At 44.7% G+C, this 18,897-nt stretch overlaps 1 protein-coding gene across 1 annotated transcript in view; it reads left to right on the top strand.

The window, feature by feature from the left end:
• The first annotated feature begins 1,238 nt into the window (after positions 1 to 1,238).
• The window catches only part of EREG (epiregulin), a 51,831-nt gene continuing 34,172 nt past the window's right edge, over positions 1,239 to 18,897 (top strand). Inside the window, exon 1 of the mRNA XM_030192487.1 lies at positions 1,239 to 1,498. Coding sequence (XP_030048347.1) covers positions 1,456 to 1,498 — 43 coding nt within the window. The 5' untranslated portion in view covers positions 1,239 to 1,455. The remainder of the gene's footprint in view (positions 1,499 to 18,897) is intronic.

Below are 18,897 nucleotides of genomic sequence, written 5' to 3'. Positions count from 1 at the left end.
AGGAATCATTGACAGCTGATTGGTAGGCAGGGGGAGGAGTAGGGAAACCCTGGCTGTTTCGCGAGAACGGCGGCTTGCAGAATCAGCGCATGAAGAGCTTGCAGAGTAATGGTCGCGATGTAGAGGTGGTTTAGTGGGGGGGGTCTTCGGGCGCGCTTTCGTCGCGGTTGGTCCCCGTGCTGGTAGGTACCCCCGCCTCAGGAAAGTGGCGGGGCGGGACTCGTGTGTGGTTTTTTTTTCCTCCGAACTCCCCTGCTTTTTCTTTGCTTTCCCCCTCCTGCTTCTCTGCCGCGCCGATTAAAAGTCAAGGTGGTTTTGACGTACGTGTGAGTGTTTGTGAGGGGGAACCGAACTGGGTTTGCATCACCGGAGGCACAGCCAATCAGCAGAGCGACACGGTCGGTGTGTGTGTCATTGCTCCGCCCTCGACGTCATCACGTTTGACGCGTGGGTGGGGCAGACACTAATGGTCTAAAAGTGGTCTCTGCCGCCTCACTTTAGAACGTTGGGTAAGTGAGGCTTCATTAGAATGTTGGTGGTGCGTTTTATATAGAGAGATAATGAGTTAGAAAACCCAGATCCTTATTAAGTCCTGTTTGTTAGGTGTCAAAATATTCAATCATTCTTATTTCAAAGGTCTTACAAAAATGAATTCTCTATTCTTCATTGCTTAATCTACTCTGTCACTTATGAACTTTAATGCAATACCACTTTGTATTTCTCATTCTGGAATTGGCGATCGCCATTACGGAATGTAAGCCACATTGAGCCTGCAAATAGGTGGGAAAACGTGGGATACAAATGCAACAAATAAATAAATTAATAAAATAGAAAAAAATTAGCCTGCAAAAAGGTGGGAAAATGTGGGATACAAAGTGCAATAAATAAATAAATAAATCACTTCGGGCATGGCACCCGGACACTAGAATCAGAAGTTAATAGGTAACAAAAAAAAAATCGGAACCACCTTTTTATGGTGGTTTTAATGCATAGGAAAAGGTTGTACTCGGGAGGATGCGCGTTTGAGTCACCACAGTAATCTTACCTGCCCAGCCCTCTTAACGCTGGGGGATAGCGCAGAGCCATCGCCCCCCCCCTCCTCGCCCACCTGGAGGAGGCCGAACCCTTTCCGGCCCCGCCTATCAATGCCCGCCCCCTGCGCGAGGCGGCCCGGGCCACCGCCCCCTTCCCTGCACATAAGTATTCCTACATACATCACTACTTCTACCTGCAGCAGAGCTGTGATTCCGAGAAACCTGATCTTATACCGTGCACCCACGCCCCCTCAGCTACCTAGACCAGTAGACGGTGTTTGCTTGTTCTCATTTACAGGCGAGTGTTCCTATATTCACACAATTTTGCAAAACTGACAGTGGGGACAGAAAGAAGTAAGAAACGTACAAGTGCTGCTTGTAAGATCTGCCAGCTGCTGGGAGATACTTTACAGGTGCAAGCATGGGCTGCTGCAGGAGCGTTTACCAGCTTTGCATTTTTATGGGTAAGTCCGGCTGGTCCTTTCGTTGGGGCTTGCTTGCCCCCAGGTGTGCAGAGAAACTTGTTTGGCCCTGGAAATGAAGGGCTAGGGATGCTTTTCTGTTACAGGAACACCGTGTTGGCACTGAAAATCGGGTTTCTTCTGGGTACTGGACAGCGACGACCTTCGTTTAGGGTCATCTTGTTCTTATTTAGGCTTTACCTGGGGCATCTGAAATTTGAAAGAGATTCAGCAGAAGTTGAAATTACAAGGTATATAATAAGCTAGTATTTGAGAACCATCTTAAATTATAAAGAAATGACTGCTTAATCATTTTTTTTCATCTCAACTCATGATACCTTATGATGGTACTAAATTTTCCAGTATGTGTCAGTTCATAGAAATAGAGAGCTCTTGGGTTCAATTAATAAATAATAATAAATTAGAAGGTTATAACTTTAAACTAGCTAAATTAAAAGCTATATTATACAGCACCAGCTCTAATGTTGTTTCTTGATGGATAAAAACGATTTTACAAAGCATTAAGATTCCTGCTTTCTGACAGCCACAGATTATTATTATTATTATTTTTACCTAATTCTTAATTTACTACCAAATTCTCTATCTCTTATCTGCATGTAGATGGGCAAATCTGTCACATTTAATGTGCATGTGTCTCCATTTAATTATATAAGGCAGATATTTCATCACTCTAACCAAGCCCTTTGCAAAATAAGCTGGGTCAGTTTCTGTTTTCCTGGTGCCTTTGAATTTCCTGGTAGAATTAATTTCTCTTTACCTTTATTTTCTAGCCATCATCTGGTCAGTATTTATATAATTTGTTTCCTGTAAATGCCAGCCCCTGGTTAGAGGGTAGGGTTAAATGGTCATTTCTCTCAATGGAAAAAGTTTAACAGTGGAGTGACCCAGGGGTCTGTACTGTGACCTTGTAACATTTATAAATGGTCTCAAAATTGGAATGAGGAGTGAATAGTGATGTGATTAAATTTGCAGATGATGCAAAACTGTTCAAAGTTGTTAACTCACACACAGACTGTGAGAAATTGCAGGAGGACCTTAGGAAACAGGAAGATTGGGCATCCAAATGGCAGATGAAATTTAATGTGGACAAATTGAAAGCGATGCACATTGGGAAGAATAGTCCAAATCATAGTTACTTGATGGTAGGCTTCACATTAGGAGTCAGCACCCAAGAAAAAAGATCTAGGTGTCATTGTGCAGTGGTGGCCAAAAAAGCAAGCAGAATGCTAGCAATTTTTAGGAAAGGAAGAAATTAAGACAAATATTGTAATGCCTATTGTTCTATGGTGTGTAATTCTGGTCACCGTATCTCAGAAAAGAAATAGCAGAATAAGAAAAGATTCAAAGAAGAGCGACCAAAGTGATTAAGGGGATGGAACTCCTCTCATATGAGGAAAGGCTTAAGAGGTTAGGGCTCTTCAGCTTGCAGAAGAGGCAGCTGAGCGGGGGATATGATAGGGATCTACAAGGGCCAGGTTTTATATAAGGTGCCTAAAAATAAATCCATGCAGAAAACATTTCCGCCTAAGCGTATTCTATAAGCGACGCCTAGATTTAGGCACGTTATATAGAATATGCTTAGTTGACATCCCAGCACCTAAAACTACGTGCCTCCATTTACACCAATGAAAATGTGGTGTAAATCCCTGCTGCATGTATCACTACACATGTAAATTTTGGCACGCCCATGAAATGCCCATTTTGCTGCCTATAGCCATGCCCTTTGTGAACTGCTCGCATTAGAATTTAGGTGCAGTTCATTACAGAATACACTTAGCGAGTTATACATGTAAATTGTAATTATTGCCAATTAGTGTTAATTATTGCTTGTTAAGTGCTGTTATCAACGCTGATTAGCTTGTTACGCCAATTAAATTATGCGCATTGTTATAGAATATGCCTGGATTTCGGCACGGATCTCTAGGCGAGGTGTATAGAATCCGGAAGATAATGCATAAAAGTGAATCGATTGTTTACTCTTTCAAAAAGTACAAAGATGAGGGCACACTCCATGAAGTTAGATGGTTATACTTTCTAAAACAAATAGGAGAAAATATTTTGCACTTAAGGAATAGTTAAGCTCTGGAACTCGTTGGCAGAGGATGTGGTAATAGCAGTTAGCTTATCAGGGTTTTAAAAAGGGTTTGGACAAGTTCCTGGAGGAAAAGTCCATAATCTGTTATGGACAAGGGGAAGCCACTGCTTGCCCTGGGATTGGTAGCATGGAATGGTGCTACTATTTGGGTTTCTGCCAGGTACTTGTGATCTGGAGTGGCCACTACTGGGAGCAGGATTCTGGCCTAGATGGACCATCGGTCTGATCCAGTATGGCTATTTTTATGTTGCATTCACTTGTTTTACATATATTCTGTACCACTACCCATAGAAGAGGTGGTGTTGTATATACATGTACAGCAGTGACCACTGCTGTTAAATAGATGGTGATACTGTACATTTAAGTGGTTTAATTTAGGACAGATTTTTTTTTTTTTGCTGTCCTAAATTAACCCACATAGCTAGGTTGAATTTTCACACTCTGCCTTACTGCTCTCTGGATGGTGCTAGGGTGGTCTGCAAGAGGTTTCAGCTCCATTATAGTCGCAGGCCCCAATGCATGAAAGTCCCACTAAAAAACCGTGAGCGTTAAGATCCATAGACAAAGAAAGCATTTTCCAGAAAATGAGCGATGCTTAAAGGAAATCACATGCAAATGAGCGGTACACTATTCCAGAGGCCGATGCATGAAAGTCTTGGTAACATGTTGAAATCCACGCTAGTGACGTTGCTAGCCCATGCGCACAATAGTCATTCACAAAGCACCTGGTAAGCGCTGCTGCTGCTGTACACATGTCTAAGAAAATCACATCCTAGACATGCGTCCAAGGCATGTGTGATATGCATCTGGCCGTAAGACGAGGACATGGTGAAGTGTCACAAAGGGTTAGAAGCTGGTCTGCCGTTTGTCGTGTTCATCACTTTGCATTGCCGCAGAGTATTGTACTTGCACAATTGTCCACACTCTTGTGTTTTTATGGGTGTGAAATGTTTTCATTTTTTTCCCGCAGTTTGGGGAGAGACATCATTGGTGAGGTTTTGGGGATGTCAGGGTATCCTTTACCTTTTCCCCAAGGGTGGGAGGCACTATGCATTACTGAGGTTGCCCGGTGATGTTTTCTTAGCTGCCCGGCACGCTTCTTTAGTTCTTCCACCTGAATAACAACAGACCCACAGTTGTCATTGTTGCCACTAGGTAAAGTGCATATGGACAAAGGAGACGGGTGTGGGGAGAAACGGTGGGAAGCATGCTGTTGAAGGTGACTTTCCAACCCTCATCCATCCTAAAAATATTCCTTTTTCTCCCTTCCCTGGGAAAGAGCCTCTTCTTATTGACAGTAATCAGCTGGGCCAATCAGAGGACACCCATGTCAGAAAAATTTGGGTTTGTGCCCGGGAGGACCCAGTGCACCTTCCATTTCTGATTATAAGACAACAATGAGCAGTTTTTTTACCACCCACCCGCCACATGCACGCACAAATAACATGCCTCAATAACATGCACTGTTGGCAGTGCAATACATGTACATCATGGACGTGTTATGTTAACAGCAAACAGGCCCACAGTTGTCATTGCTACCCCAAGATAAAAGTGTGTATGGACAATGGAGATGGGGAGGGAGGTGCAGCAGCGTCACAAATGGCGCAAATACTATCTTACCATCACAGGTGGGAAGCATGCCTGTTGAACAGACGCTGGGTGACTTTCCAGCCCTCATCCATCTGATATATATTTCTTTTTTGGCCGTCTATGAGAAAAGCCTTTTCTTACTTATAACGATGAGCTGGACCAACCATAGTACGTCCATATCAGAGAAATTAGGTTTCAGCCTGCGGAGATCCTGCGCACCTTCCATTTCTCCAACACTAAACACACACACGCATGCATACACAAAGAAGATGCCCTTATAACATGCACTGTTGACAGCACAATACACGCAATCATGGACGTCTCATGTTATGTTGAGAGCTGATACTCAAAGCTACCGACAGCTCCAGACCACCCATTAAATGTGAGCGGTGTTTTATGTGTTAAGCTCATTTCAGTGCTAAGCAGCTCATTGGCATACATTTGCATATGATTATCATATACTTACATGAATGGGAAAAAGCTCGCTCCCTGTGTGCATTTTATGATACCTTGCATGATAAACTGGCTGGAACTAGTTGAAGTTTCACGTTGCTTGAATGGCAAGCTTTGTGCTTTGGCACGACAATGTCGCTGTCAATTCAGGGAGAAGGGAATTATATGTTTATCAACCACCACTAAATGTATTAACCTTTTTGAAAATTTATGGTACAGCCAATAGATTTTTTTAACGGCGGGGGGGGGGGGGGGGGGGGGGGGGGAGTGGTAGTGGTGAGAGAATGCAGCATAAAAACCTTGTTTTCAAGAGAATCAAATAGCAGCTCCAGTGAGACTTCAGTGAAAAAAGGTCAATGTTTAAAAATTTAGTCCACTAAAATGCATAGCACCTGTAACTTTAGTTTTACACATTCATTTACATCTCTCTTTAATAAGAATAACATTTTTTTTATATCATCCTTATATTATGATGTATTCATATAGTATGATATGGCGCTATGCATATTGGATTAAATTCTATATATAGTGCAGAAAAATCAGTGCCAATAGAAATGAGCACCAAGCACTATTCTAGAAACAGCGCACAGAGTTGGACACCATCGAGATTAGTATTTGGTGCCAGGATCCATGCCCAATTTTGGGCACGAGGATTTATACCGACTGAAACCTGGTGTAAATTGTCACACCTAAATTAGGCATGGATCCCCATTATTCTGTAACACTGTGCAAATTCCAGGAATGCCCCTGATCTGCCTCTGCCCCCTTTTTGGATCCATGCATAAAATTTACACTCAGATCCCGCTGCCTAAAGGTGCTTGTGTAAATCAGTGGCGTAGCTACATGGGGCCACGGGGGCCTGGGCCCCTGTAGATTTGGCCCTGGACCCCACTGCTGATGACCCTCTCGACCCCCTGCCGCCGCCGCCTACCTTTGCTGGTGGGGGACTCCAACCCCCGCCAGCCGAGGTCCTCTTCTTCCGGCGCAAGGCTTCGTTCTGTTTCTGAGTCTGACATTCTGTGCAGGACGTCAGACTCAGAAACAGAACGAAGCCTTGTGCCGGAAGAAGAGGACCTCGGCTGGCGGGGGTTGGGGTCCCCCGCCAGCAAAGGTAGATGGCGGCGGGTTGGAGGCAGGAGGGGAGGGTCGAGAGAGTTGTCGGCGGGGGTCAAAGTTGGTGACGGCGGCGGGGGGAGGGGGTCGGCAATGGCGGGGGGGGGGGGGGCTAAAATGTGCCCCCTCACCTCAGGCTCTGGACCCCCCTCCCAACAAAGTCTGACTACGCCCCTGGTGTAAATTAAAATTAATGCCTGTTAGCATCAATAATTATCGATGCTAATTGGCTTGTTGGCAATTAAATTGCATGTGCAAATTGGGTACATGCCCAAATTTGCACACATAGTTTTGAGTGCCATAGTAGAATTGGGGGATTATGATTTATATGATTTGTGTTGTAATACCTTCTGAATTACTGCAAATTGCTATCACTTGAACTTTGGATGGCAGTTGGGATATAATTTTGAGTTAGAAACCGAAAATTGTCATTTTTCTTTTGTTTCTACATATACAAATGGATGTGTCAGTGTATTTAGCTGGAATATTTAATGAGACTTGCTGCTTTTTCAATCATGGTAAAGTAATTTTAGTTGTTCTTTGCAGCACCTACAGTGTGAGTTAGAATAAATACCTTGCTTTCCAACTCCGCCCCCGCTTTGCTGTAAATGAACTTATTTGTTTGTTTAATGATGCATTCTTTTTTTCTAAAAATGAAGTCCCCTTTTAAAAATACTGAGATTAGTTTATTTCTTGTACAGTTTAAGCTAGGTCCTGTATCTGCAGTTGCATGCCGTTAGGTACATTAGAACATAGAAAACTGGCCACAGCTCTATGGCTGATCATTCCTCCCCCCCCCCCCCCCCCCCCCCCTCTTAGATCTTATCAAATAAATCTACAAAAAGTTAAGGGGCTCTAACATTTGCTAATTTTTTTGGAATCTAAGATAAGAACTCTCACTGTGATGTTGGCAGTGCACTCAACAATATAAGAGTCCTATGCAGTAAGTTACACTAAAGGGAAATTCATCATGCAGTGTTATGGCCTTAATACACGTTAAAGAAATTAGTGCGCGCTAAATGATAAAAGCCTATTCTATACCTATGGGCTTTTAGCATTTAGTGTGTGCTAATTCCCTTAAAGTGCGTTTACGGCCATAACGCTGCTTGATATTCCCTTCCCCCCCAAAGTGTTTAATATGATTTTTTTTTTAACACAAGGACATTGCACTGTTAAACAGTTAATTGCCATGTTAAATACCTAAGGCCCATTTTAGATAGAACTAGGCATTTGAATTGAGATGTTCCTCAACCCCCTCCCAGCTGGCAAGGATTAGCTGAGCCACCCAGGTATCCTAAATTAAAGTGTATAAGACTTGATTGTCAACCAACAGTCAACCCAAAGATCTCATGTCTGCACTTATTCCTGAGGCTGGAAAAGCCCTTTAATGGCATAGTAAACAAAGTTCTACTCTATAAAACTGGGTTGTGCTGTACTGTTGCAGCGTTATCACCTTGGACTTTCATCCTGAGAGCAGCTGGTCAGAAGCTAAGCATGGCTGAGCCTGAATCTGATAGTATTTGGATGAGAAGCATTCACAGAAACTGTAGAATGAAGGAAGTGGTATTGGGGATTCAAAATACAGAACTCCTCCCTCAATACAGCTGGTCTGGCCACTGGGCTACACATTTGCCTGGGGTGCAGTGGTAAATCAGTTATCCCTAATTAACCAAAATCAGTGTGACCTGTGTATGAGGCTTTGAATAAGGGATCGTGATCAAAGTCTGCCGCCTCCCACCCCTCGGAAGAAGAAAGTTTAGAGAGGGGCAAAACATAGTAGGCCTTGATCATGCTCAGATTCTCAAGGTCCTGTGCTGACCATGTAGATTCTTGTTTGTACCTTGCAGGCCTAGGAAAACTTAATGGTGCCAGTATAGCTGCAGCAGCAACAGTGAATGAGGAGAGGGAAGGGAAAGCAGAGAGATGCTTGAACATTAAGGGTGGGGTTAGGGAGAAAAGGAAAGGCAGAGGGCTAGGGAAGAGAAGATGTTGACCATCTCGCTGGGGAACGGAAGATGATATACACCTTTGGAGGAGGCTTGGGAAAGAAAAAGTTGATGCTGAACACATTGGTGGAGGGTGCAGAAGGGAAGGGGATATGCTGGACATCTTGAGGCAGAGCAGCACATGGCTAAAGGTTCACCTAGGGCATTAGATATCTTTTGCCTGGCCCTGGTAATCTTTTCAACAAGGTTTAAACGGAAGTTTCCTACTCTGTAGACATTGTGTCATTTAAAATCCTTGCAGGCCTCAAACCTCTGCTTTAAAAGTTGTAATTCTGGAAGAATTCATGATCCTTTTTTTAAATCTTACTAGCTCTGGTTATGCCCATATGTTTTATAGTACTTACTTTAGGCTCAAAGTCTTACTGAATTGTTTTCTGTGAGGACAAGCAGTCAGTTGTATTCTCACAGCTGGGTGACAGTATCCCACGGAGCCCAGTGCGGACGCTGACTAGTGAGATCAAGAACTTTCTAGTAACGTTCCACCATGCATGTGCTGGTGCCTTCCTGCCTGACACACAAGTGGGTCCCTCAAGTCTGTTTTTCTGTGGAGCAGGGAGGATGCATCTTCCTGTTCTCCACAAGCATACAAGTGTGATTTATGCTATTTATCTTGTTCCTTCCTCTGTGGGTTTTGAAGTCCTCTCGGATAATTTTTCCTTTCCTTTTTATCTTTTCTTCAGTTTACATTTTAATTTGTGTTAGTTTTTCAGCCCTTAGTTTCCTTTATTTTTCACTGTTTTAGGCCAGAGCCCCTACCTCAATTTGAACCCTACCCCTTTTTCTAGTTCAAGATTGAGGAGTTTAATTTGGCCGCAATTCTTTTCTCGATGTCCAGGAAGACCCTCTAGTGACTTCAAAAGGTATTCCTACTGTAATCGGTTGATTTCCGTGATGGACCCACACAATTGGTGCATTGGGTGCCTTGGACCTGACCATGAGCCTAATGCTTGTTCTCTCTGTTTTCAAATGTAGGTGAGGAGGACTCCACCTTCCTCAACACTGGGTGCTGAGAGTAGGTCCTGGGACCGGTCAGCATTAGACCCAACACTGAAGACATCTTGAGGATATCGGTTCGATGTCATCCTTGTCAGCACTGAAGGACTGCAATGCTCTGTATCGGAGCAAGCCCAAGAAGCATAAGCATCAGTCCTCCTCTATGCATGGTGCCAGGATTTCCGGGGCATCAGCATCGCCGGGACTCGAAGTGCCGACACTGGGAGGAGTGCTCCCCCTCCTTGGAAGAGGTGCCAGTATACAAATCTCCCAGCAGTCAGGTCTCCACTACCAGTTTGACACTGACATCTTCTCAGGCTGCCTCTCTACTTGCTTCCCCACCTTTGCTGATGCCTTTCTTTGATGAGCGATTCCAAACCATGCTCAGGGAGGAGCTGGTGCAGATGCTGCAGTTGCAAACTGCTTGGGCATTGAGGGCACTTGAGCCAACTGCGGATCTAGCCTAGATTTTTTCCTGAGGCTCCTTCTGTGCTGGTGCAGAGATTCTTGACACTGGGACCTTGAAGGGTGTCAACCTCAACCTCGACCTCGATGCATGCATTATCACTCTCGATGTTGGGGGAGGACGTTTTCCCAGAGTCAGACAGTAGGGCTGTACCTTAGCGCTCTTTGGGGCATGGACATAGATCCACTGAGTCAAGTCAGACACAGACTCATTCAGTACAATCTAAGAAGAGTCTGAATGGGATCGCTCATGGGATTCAGAGAAGGACCCACATTACTTCTCAGAGGAGGAGTCTTGAGGAGAAATATTATGGGATACCTTCTAATCCTTCCCCACCTCATGAGAGACATAAATCTCCACCTGAAGGTGTTTCTTTTTCACTGATTTTATCAGGGAAATGGCTTCTGCCATCCCATTTTAAGATAGAAATGGAGGAAGAGTCCAAGGTGGAGATGTTCACTGTCCTGGACTATGAATCTGTTCCTAAGGAAGGGGGGGAGGGGTCACTGTGCCGATGCACTGATGAAGAACTAGGAATCTCCCCTCAGTGCAGGTTTCTCCTAAGAAGGTGGATATGCAATACTGTATCCAAAAGCTCCTGGATTCGAGAGGCCTCAACTGCTACACCTTTCTCTGGTGGTTGAATCCGCTCTCAAACAAGCTAGGGGCTCCAGGAGTCATGCCTCGGCACCTCCAGGTAGAGAGGTCAGGACACTAGACTCATTTGGGAGGAAAACGTTTCAGGCCTTGATGCTAGTTGTCCACATCCAGTCCTACCAGTTCTACACAGGCCTTTACTTGCAGACTTTGGTCTGCAATATACTAAGTCTTGCAGATACTGTCCCACCGGAGAAGGCTGCAGAGCTTTGGCAGTTGGCTGCAAGCAGCCGGAGTGCAGGAATATCTGGCCAGGGACATATTTGATTCTTTTGATACAGCATTCAAACTCTACGTTATGGGTGTAAGGTGCACAGACTGTCATGGCTGCGTATCTCTGATCTAGAACTGGCAGTTCAGTAGAAGTTGGCAGACATTTCTTGCTGGGGTGACAACTTGTTTGGAGATAAGGTGGAGGAGGACCTCGTAAAGAAACGTACAAACACCATCCGTCTCTGCACCCTCCAACTGCATCCTCTTCCTTACAGAGGTTTTTGAGTGGGCCTAGATGATGAACTTACTGCTGCTGCCTTCCCATTCTGCCCAGCAGCTCCAGGCCAAGTGTTCTCGGACTCACCAACCCTGTCCTCAGAAGCTCCAGTTGAAGCAAGGGATGAGCTTTTGACTGGCTTCAAGAGAGCATAGCTGCACTCATAGTAACCATCCTGGATGGTCTACAGGTAGAGGGGAGGCTGAATTTTTACCATCACAGGTGGTCCCTTGTAACCTCAGACCGGTGAGTTCTTCAAATAGACCGTCTCAGTTATGCCCTGCTTTGGCATCAAAGACCACCAGATTGTCCTCAGCTCTCAGCACAAGCAAGTACTTGTAGAGGAAATCTCTGGCCTTCTCAAAGCCAGTGTGGTCGAACCCATGCCACTAGGGAACAAAGGGATTTTTTTCCAGGTACTTCCATAAGCCCAAGAAAAAGGGGATTTCGTCCCATCCTAGATCTAAGGGCCCTGAACAAATTCCTGGTCAAAGAAAAAAAGTTCAGGATGATTTCCCTGGGCACCCTTTTCCCCATGATTCAGGAAAATGATTGGATATGCTCTCTGGACTTAAAGGATGCCTATACCCACTTTTCGATACTTTCCAGTCACAGTATAGGGAAACACCATTACCAGTATCGCGTACTGCCATGTGGTCTCACATCAGCTCCCAGGATATTCAGTGCTGGGCCAATTCTGGTGACCGGCATTGATTATTCAGTTTATTTTTGGCCGGTTTAAACTTAACCGGCCAAGCTAATATTCAGTGCTGACCAGTAAAGTTTATAGTGGCCAAAGATAGGCCTGCTATTTCAGCAGCTCGATTTGGCTGCCAAACTTGGCCGGCGATGCACTGAATATAGATGGCTTAGCCAGCTGTATCACGCGATATAGCCAGTTAGCCACTATGCATTGGCCATGAAAATTCAGCAGGAGATAGTCAGCTATCTCCCACTGAATATTTGTGAATGGCCCGTTAAATAATGCTGAATGTCAAGGGTGGGGGGAATATCTAGCAGTAATAGCGGCATGTCTACACAGGCAGGGAGAGTATATGTTTCCCTGTCTGGACGATTGACACATCACAGGAGGGAGTCTCAGAGTCAATGCGCCTAACTGTTTGAATGTTGGAATTACTAAGGTTCATCATAAACAACCCCAAGTCACACCTTCTCCCAGGACAGCTATTGGAATACATAGGAGCTCTGCTACATACATTGCAGGCTCAGGCTTTTCTTCCACAAATGATAGCAGAGACCTTATCAGCGTTCGCCTTTCAAGTCCAAAGCAGAAAGCAGGTCACAGCTCGGCAAATGTTGAGATTGATGGGTCACATGGCTTCAACAGTGCATGTCATGCCCATGGCACGTCTCCACTTGAGAGAAGCCCAATGGATGTCATCCAGATTCCTCCAGAGTTGACTCATGCCCTTCTCTGGTGGACAATTCAGACTAATTTGACTGTGGGACTACCATTCCAAATTCCTTCTCCTCAGAAGATGCTAACAATGGATGAATCCAGCTCATGTAGATGGGCTTCACACTCAAAGGGTCTGCTCAGGAAACAGATTTCCATATCAATCTCCTTGAGCTCAGGGCTATTTGGAACACTAAAGGCTTTTAGAGATCAGCTGCAAAACCAAATTATTTATAACCAAATGGACAACCAGGTTGCAATGTTTTATGTAACCAAGCAGGGGAGTATAGGATCCTACCCCTTGTGGCAGGAAGCAGTGGGGATGTGGCAGAGGGCCCTCCTTCATGGGATGAACCTCCCAGCCACATACCTCCCAGAGAAGGACTGCCTGGTGGACAGACTGATCAGGGTTTTGCATCTGCATGGGGGGGGGGGGGGTCTCAATATGGGTGTAGCTTACAATATCTTCCGTGAGTGGGGCACCCCCTCGGTGGATCTTTTTGCCACTCATCTCAACAACAAGGTCCTCTGGTTCTGCTCCAGGCTCAGGTCACATGGCAGACTAGCCTCAGATGTCTTTCTTCTACATTGGGGGGGGGGGGGGGGGGGGTCTTCTGTATGCATATCCTCCATTAACTTTCAGTGAGAAGACTTTGCTGAAACTCAAGTAAGACCAGGGAACTATGATCCTAATCGCACCTTACTGGCCGAGGCAGATCTGGTTTCCTCTTTTTCTGGAGTTATCCTCCAAAGATCCATGGAGATTGGACTGTTTTCTGACACTCATAATGGAGAACAAGGGGTCTCTTCTACATCCCAACCTCCAATCGCTGGCTCTCATGGCTTGGATGTTGCAAGCATAGAATTTGAGACCTTGGATTTGCTGGAGGGTGTCTCCTGCATCTGGCTGGCTTCTAGAAAAGACTCCACTAAGAGGTGTTATTTAAGTGGAGGAGGTTTGCTGTCTAGTGTGAGGGCAAGGCCTTAGATCCCCTCTCTTGGCCTACACAAAATCTACTTGAATACCTCCCGCACCTCTCAGAGTTTGAAACCAACTCTGTAAGGGTTCATCTCAATTCAATTAGTGCTTATCACCCTGTGGGAGGTAAGCCCATCTCTGTACAGCCTCCTAGTTGTTTGCATCACGCAAGGTTTGGTATTGACAAAACTCTACTGCTACTACTACTACTAATCATTTCTATAGTGCTAATAGATGTACGCAGCGCTGTACACTTGAACGTGAAGAGACAGTCCCTGCTCGACAGAACTTACAATCTAATTAGGACAAACAAGAGATAAGGGAATATTATCTCTTGTGTCATGGGATCTCAACGTTGTCCTCATCCAGTTGATGAAAGCTCCTTTTGAGCGCTTGATTCGTGTCATCTGAAGTATTTGTCCCAGAAAGTTGTGTTTTTGGTGGCGATCACTTCAGCTTGTAGGGTCAGTGAGCTTCAGGCCCTAGTAGCTGACCAACCTTATACTAAGTTTCACCACAACATAGTAGTCCTCTGCACACACCCTTAGTTTATTCCTAAGATAGTGTTGGAGTTCCATCTTAATCAGCCAATCGTTTTACCAACATTTTTTCCAAAACCTCACGACCACCCTATCGAGAGTGATCTGCCCATGCACAGTCAACCCAGCTTTTTGTTTCTTTTGAGGCAAACCGGATGGGGGTAGCCATCGGCAAACACATAATTTCCAACTGACTAGCAGAGTACATCTCCTTTTACTTATGCCCAGGCTGGGCTGATTCTAGTTCTAGAGGGACATGTCAGAGCCATGGCTATGTCAGTAGCCTACTTGAGGTCAGCCTCCATAGAGGAGATTTGCAAAGCTATGACATGGTCATCTGTTCACATTCACATCTCATTACTGCTTTGTGCACAATACCCAATGAGACAGCTGATTTGGGCAAGCAGTCCTGAAAAATTTGTTCGGTGTCTAGAATTCAACTCCACCCCCCTCTCCCAGGGCCAGTTTTCTTCTGTTCCAGGTTGCACCTCCACAACTAGTAAACAAATTGTTTCAGGTTGATTGAACAGGCCTCAACATTAAGACCTAGCATTGTTGTTGTCAGTGAGCCTGATAGCTAGGGATTCCCAGATGTGAGAGTACAACAGCCTACTTGACCTCTGAGAAAAGCAAAGTTACTCTTATGTAAGAGGTGTTCTCAGAGGACAGCACATTTAGTATTCTCACATACCTTCCCTTGGATTTACTACTACTACTACTTAACATTTCTAGAGCGCTACTAGGGTTACGCAGCGCTGTACAATTTAACAAAGTGAGACAGTCCCTGCTCAAAGAGCTTATAATCTAATAGACAAGTGAACGGTCGGTCCGATAGGGGCAGTCAAATTGGGGCAGTCTGGATTCACTGAACGGTAAGGGTTAGGTGCCGAACGCAGCATTGAAGAGGTGGGCTTTAAGCAAAGACTTGAAGACGGGCAGGGAGGGGGCTTGGCGTAAGGGTTCAGGAATTCTTTAGCTTTTTTACAATGACTGAGGGACCCGCACTCGCACATCTGGCAGAAAGGCACCAGCGCATACATAGTGTAATTAAAATCTGGAATTCATTGCCAGAGAATGTGGTAAAGGCGGTTAGTTTAGCAAGGTTTTAAAAAAGATTTGGACGGCTTCCTAAAGGAAAAATCCATAGACCATTATTAAAATGGACTTTGGGAAAATCCACTGCTTATTTCTGGGATAAGCAGCATAAAATGTTTTGTACTGTTTTAGGATCTTGCCCAGGTACTTGTGACCTAGATTGGCCACTGTTGGAAACAGGATGCTGGGCTTGATGGACCTTTGGTCTGTCCCAGTATGGCAATACTTATGTAGAAAGTTCTTGATATCGCCAGTCGGTGTCTACACCAGGCTCCGTCGGATGATGTCACCCAGCTGTGAGAATACTTGGCCTACTGTCCTCGGAGTACACCTGCTACAGCTGAGTAACTTTGCTATAGTGTTTGAAGTACTAGAATGCTGGCATCCATATTTACAGTGGCTGTTTAGTTAGAATCTGCTTTTAGAAATTGATTTTGACAGTCCTTGACAGTCCCCACCCTTGGCACAGCCAGGTGATGTATATTGCAATGGCTTCTGCTCCCACTTAGAAGCATGAAGTACCCATGTCTTTCGGACCTGATTAACCAGGCCTTTTCCTGTAAAAGGAAAGAGTAAAACATCAAGAGATTTCTTGATAGAGCCATTGTCCTATGGCAATAATGTTTTTCTTTCCGTCAGCCTGTCACACTGGAAATGGTTGTTATCCCTGTAAATTTTGGGGAGATGGGCATCTAAGCTCCTCCCAGGGAAGAGGGGCCATGGCTTCCTTCCTCTTCCCCCATTTTTAGATTGTAAGCTCTATTGAGCAGGGACTGTCTCTCTATGTCAGGTGTTCAGCGCTGCGTGCATCTGGTAGCGCTATATAAATGTTAATAATAATAATAATGGACTCTGACCATTTAGCTTGTACTGTGCTTCTCACTATCTTATGATTAGAAGATAACAGGTTTCAGTCAGTCACTGAAGTTGTTAAAATGGGCCTAGCTGCATGGCAATGATTGATTCCTTTTTGTTGTATTTATTCATTTATTTATTAAATAGTCCATTTTACAAGTTCTGTCCTCACTATTCTGCTCAGTAGTGCAAAAGTATGCCCAATAACAACCACTGTATAGCAATTAAATGCTGTTGTTCAGTTTTTCAAGCACTACCCCTGCAGTCCTCCCTTCCACCCAGAAATCAGTTTATCTGAAGTGAGATCATGCAGCATGTGATAAGCATATGATAGCAATAATAATCTTAGAGAGCCAAGGGGTGGACAAGACAGATTTAGCGAATGGAAGGGAATTAATAGTATGTGTTTTTTAGCAGGAGGTGTGGAGTCACCTAGTAGTTAGAGCAACAGACTGAGAACCAGCGAGGCCAGAGTTCAGATCCAACTGCTGCTCCTTGTAATCTTATACAAATCACTTAACCCTCCATTAGCTCAAGTGCAAACTTAGATTGTGAACTTTCTAGAATGTACCTGAATGTAACTTGCCATAACCTACTAGTGATAATGCATGAGCTAAAAAAAAAAAAGAGCAGTTTAAAGAATTACAACACACGCGCTAGGTTAATTTCTGAAAAATATACACTACAGTGTAACAATGAGAGGGTAGAAATTAATTTAAATAAACTGGTTCCTGTCTGTATTTTTGTGTTCTCCGAGGACAGGCAGGTTGCTTGTTCTCACCAGAGCCGTAGGCAGACTTCGGCAGGAGGGGGGTCCAGAGCCCGAGGTGTGGGGGCACATTTTAGCCCCCCACCATTGCCGTCGACACCGCCCACCTGTCATTGTGGACCCCCCCCCCCCACCCGCCGTCGCCTACCTTTGCTGGCGGGGGACCCCAACCCCCCGCCAGCCGAGGTCCTCCTCGCAAAAGGCTTCCTTCCGTTTCTGACGTCCTGCACGTCCTCGGAGAATACCTGTTACAGGTACGTATCTTCGCTTTGCAGAGGGTACAGATTCCTCTCAATGACTTTAAGGTTGAGAGGTGTGCAGTACAGCTACGTTCTTATGGCCCATAAATCTGGGTTGCACCGTAGAGAGCGGCACTAGTAGAATCAAATATTGGCTCTTCACAAACAAACCGTGGAGCACCAAGCAGTTACACAAACACTCTTTATTGATGATAGTTAGGGACTCGACACGGTACCGTATGTCAGTTCAACGTGCCTGGCTCAATCAGCTGGTCTTTATAAAGACCTTTGAAAAGTTCCTTCCTGGACAATTTGAGCGGGTGCACAGTTAGTAATACGGCTGATCTAAAGTGTTCTTTTCCTTTGAGACGCACTGTAGTTTCAGCACTAAACGCTTATACCACACCTCCCATCAAGAGAGTGCTGAGGCAGACACGTTGAGCTGACAATACAGTGCCTTGTAGAGTCCCTAACTATCACCAATAAAGAGTGTTTGTGTAACTGCTTGGTATTCCACGGTTTGTTTGTGAAGAGCCGAGATCCCGCTTCCCACTCTTTCCTCATTGGTGTTCCTCTGTGGGATTCTGGTGTTCTCCACTTCTGTGGCCTTTACTCTTGGGCTTTGATTCCACTAGCACCAAGTCCAGACTGACCTTGTCTTGCGGGGATGTCTCTGAATTCAGGTTTCTTTATTCCCAGTGATATTGTACCACTCACAACAAAGGAAAACATTTGAAAATGAGCCATTTGATTGACTTTTTAATAAGGACATCAACCATGCGCAGCTGTGCTTTCCGGACAGCATTTTGGCTGTGGGTCTGCTTTTGGGGGAAGGTTGCTATTCTTTACTTAGAATTTGTGTAATCACATTTGCCCACTTATAGGGTAGGGCACATATCTCGGGAATTAAGGGCTTTGTTAGTACTTAAGTGCCTTTGCCTCTAGTTTGGCAAGCAGGTCAGCAGCAGTTACTGTTCAGCTGCTGCTTGTTCCCTTTGCTTACTATCTATTTATCTAATCGGACATAGGTATTTGCTTAGGTATAAAAAAAATGGAAATGGTATGATGAAATCTAGATCCCGTCCTTTCTAAGCTAGTTCTGATGTGTAACAGAGAAATGCGTGTGTGAGCCTTATACAGTGGCGTGCTGGTAAATGTTTAACAACAGGCTCTCTCCCCGGTCCACCTCTGCGCCCCCCCCCCCAAATTGCAGAGCTGGCTATAGCCGGGGAGAGAGCCTGGGGGGGGGGGCAATCTAATTCATTTTTAATGTGGGATAAAATGCCATAAATAAGTAAATAAAAATAAACCTTTAATGTTGAGCACCTGATTCTCAAAGTGTTTTTCTGATCATGCCGGCCCAGTATCCGATTCTGCTGCTATCTGTCCTCTTAACTCCATTTCCAGGGCTTCCTTTCCATTTATTTCTTTACTTTACGCCTTTCTTCTTCATTTTATGTTTAAATTTCGTTATTGTCATTGAAAATAAACAGCACAAAGTGCTTTAATAACAACATTTCAACTAAAGTGTATATAATCAATCATACTAACAAACAATGAGCAAGTGCAAAGTGATGCATGTGGGAAAGAGGAACCCGAATTATAGCTACGTCATGCAAGGTTCC

This window comes from Microcaecilia unicolor, chromosome 2 (assembly GCF_901765095.1).
Source record: "Microcaecilia unicolor chromosome 2, aMicUni1.1, whole genome shotgun sequence".
In the NCBI taxonomy this organism is placed as follows: Eukaryota; Metazoa; Chordata; class Amphibia; order Gymnophiona; family Siphonopidae; genus Microcaecilia; species Microcaecilia unicolor.
The sequence above is the reverse complement of the archived record's forward strand: the minus strand, read 5'-3'. Positions and strand labels throughout refer to the sequence as shown.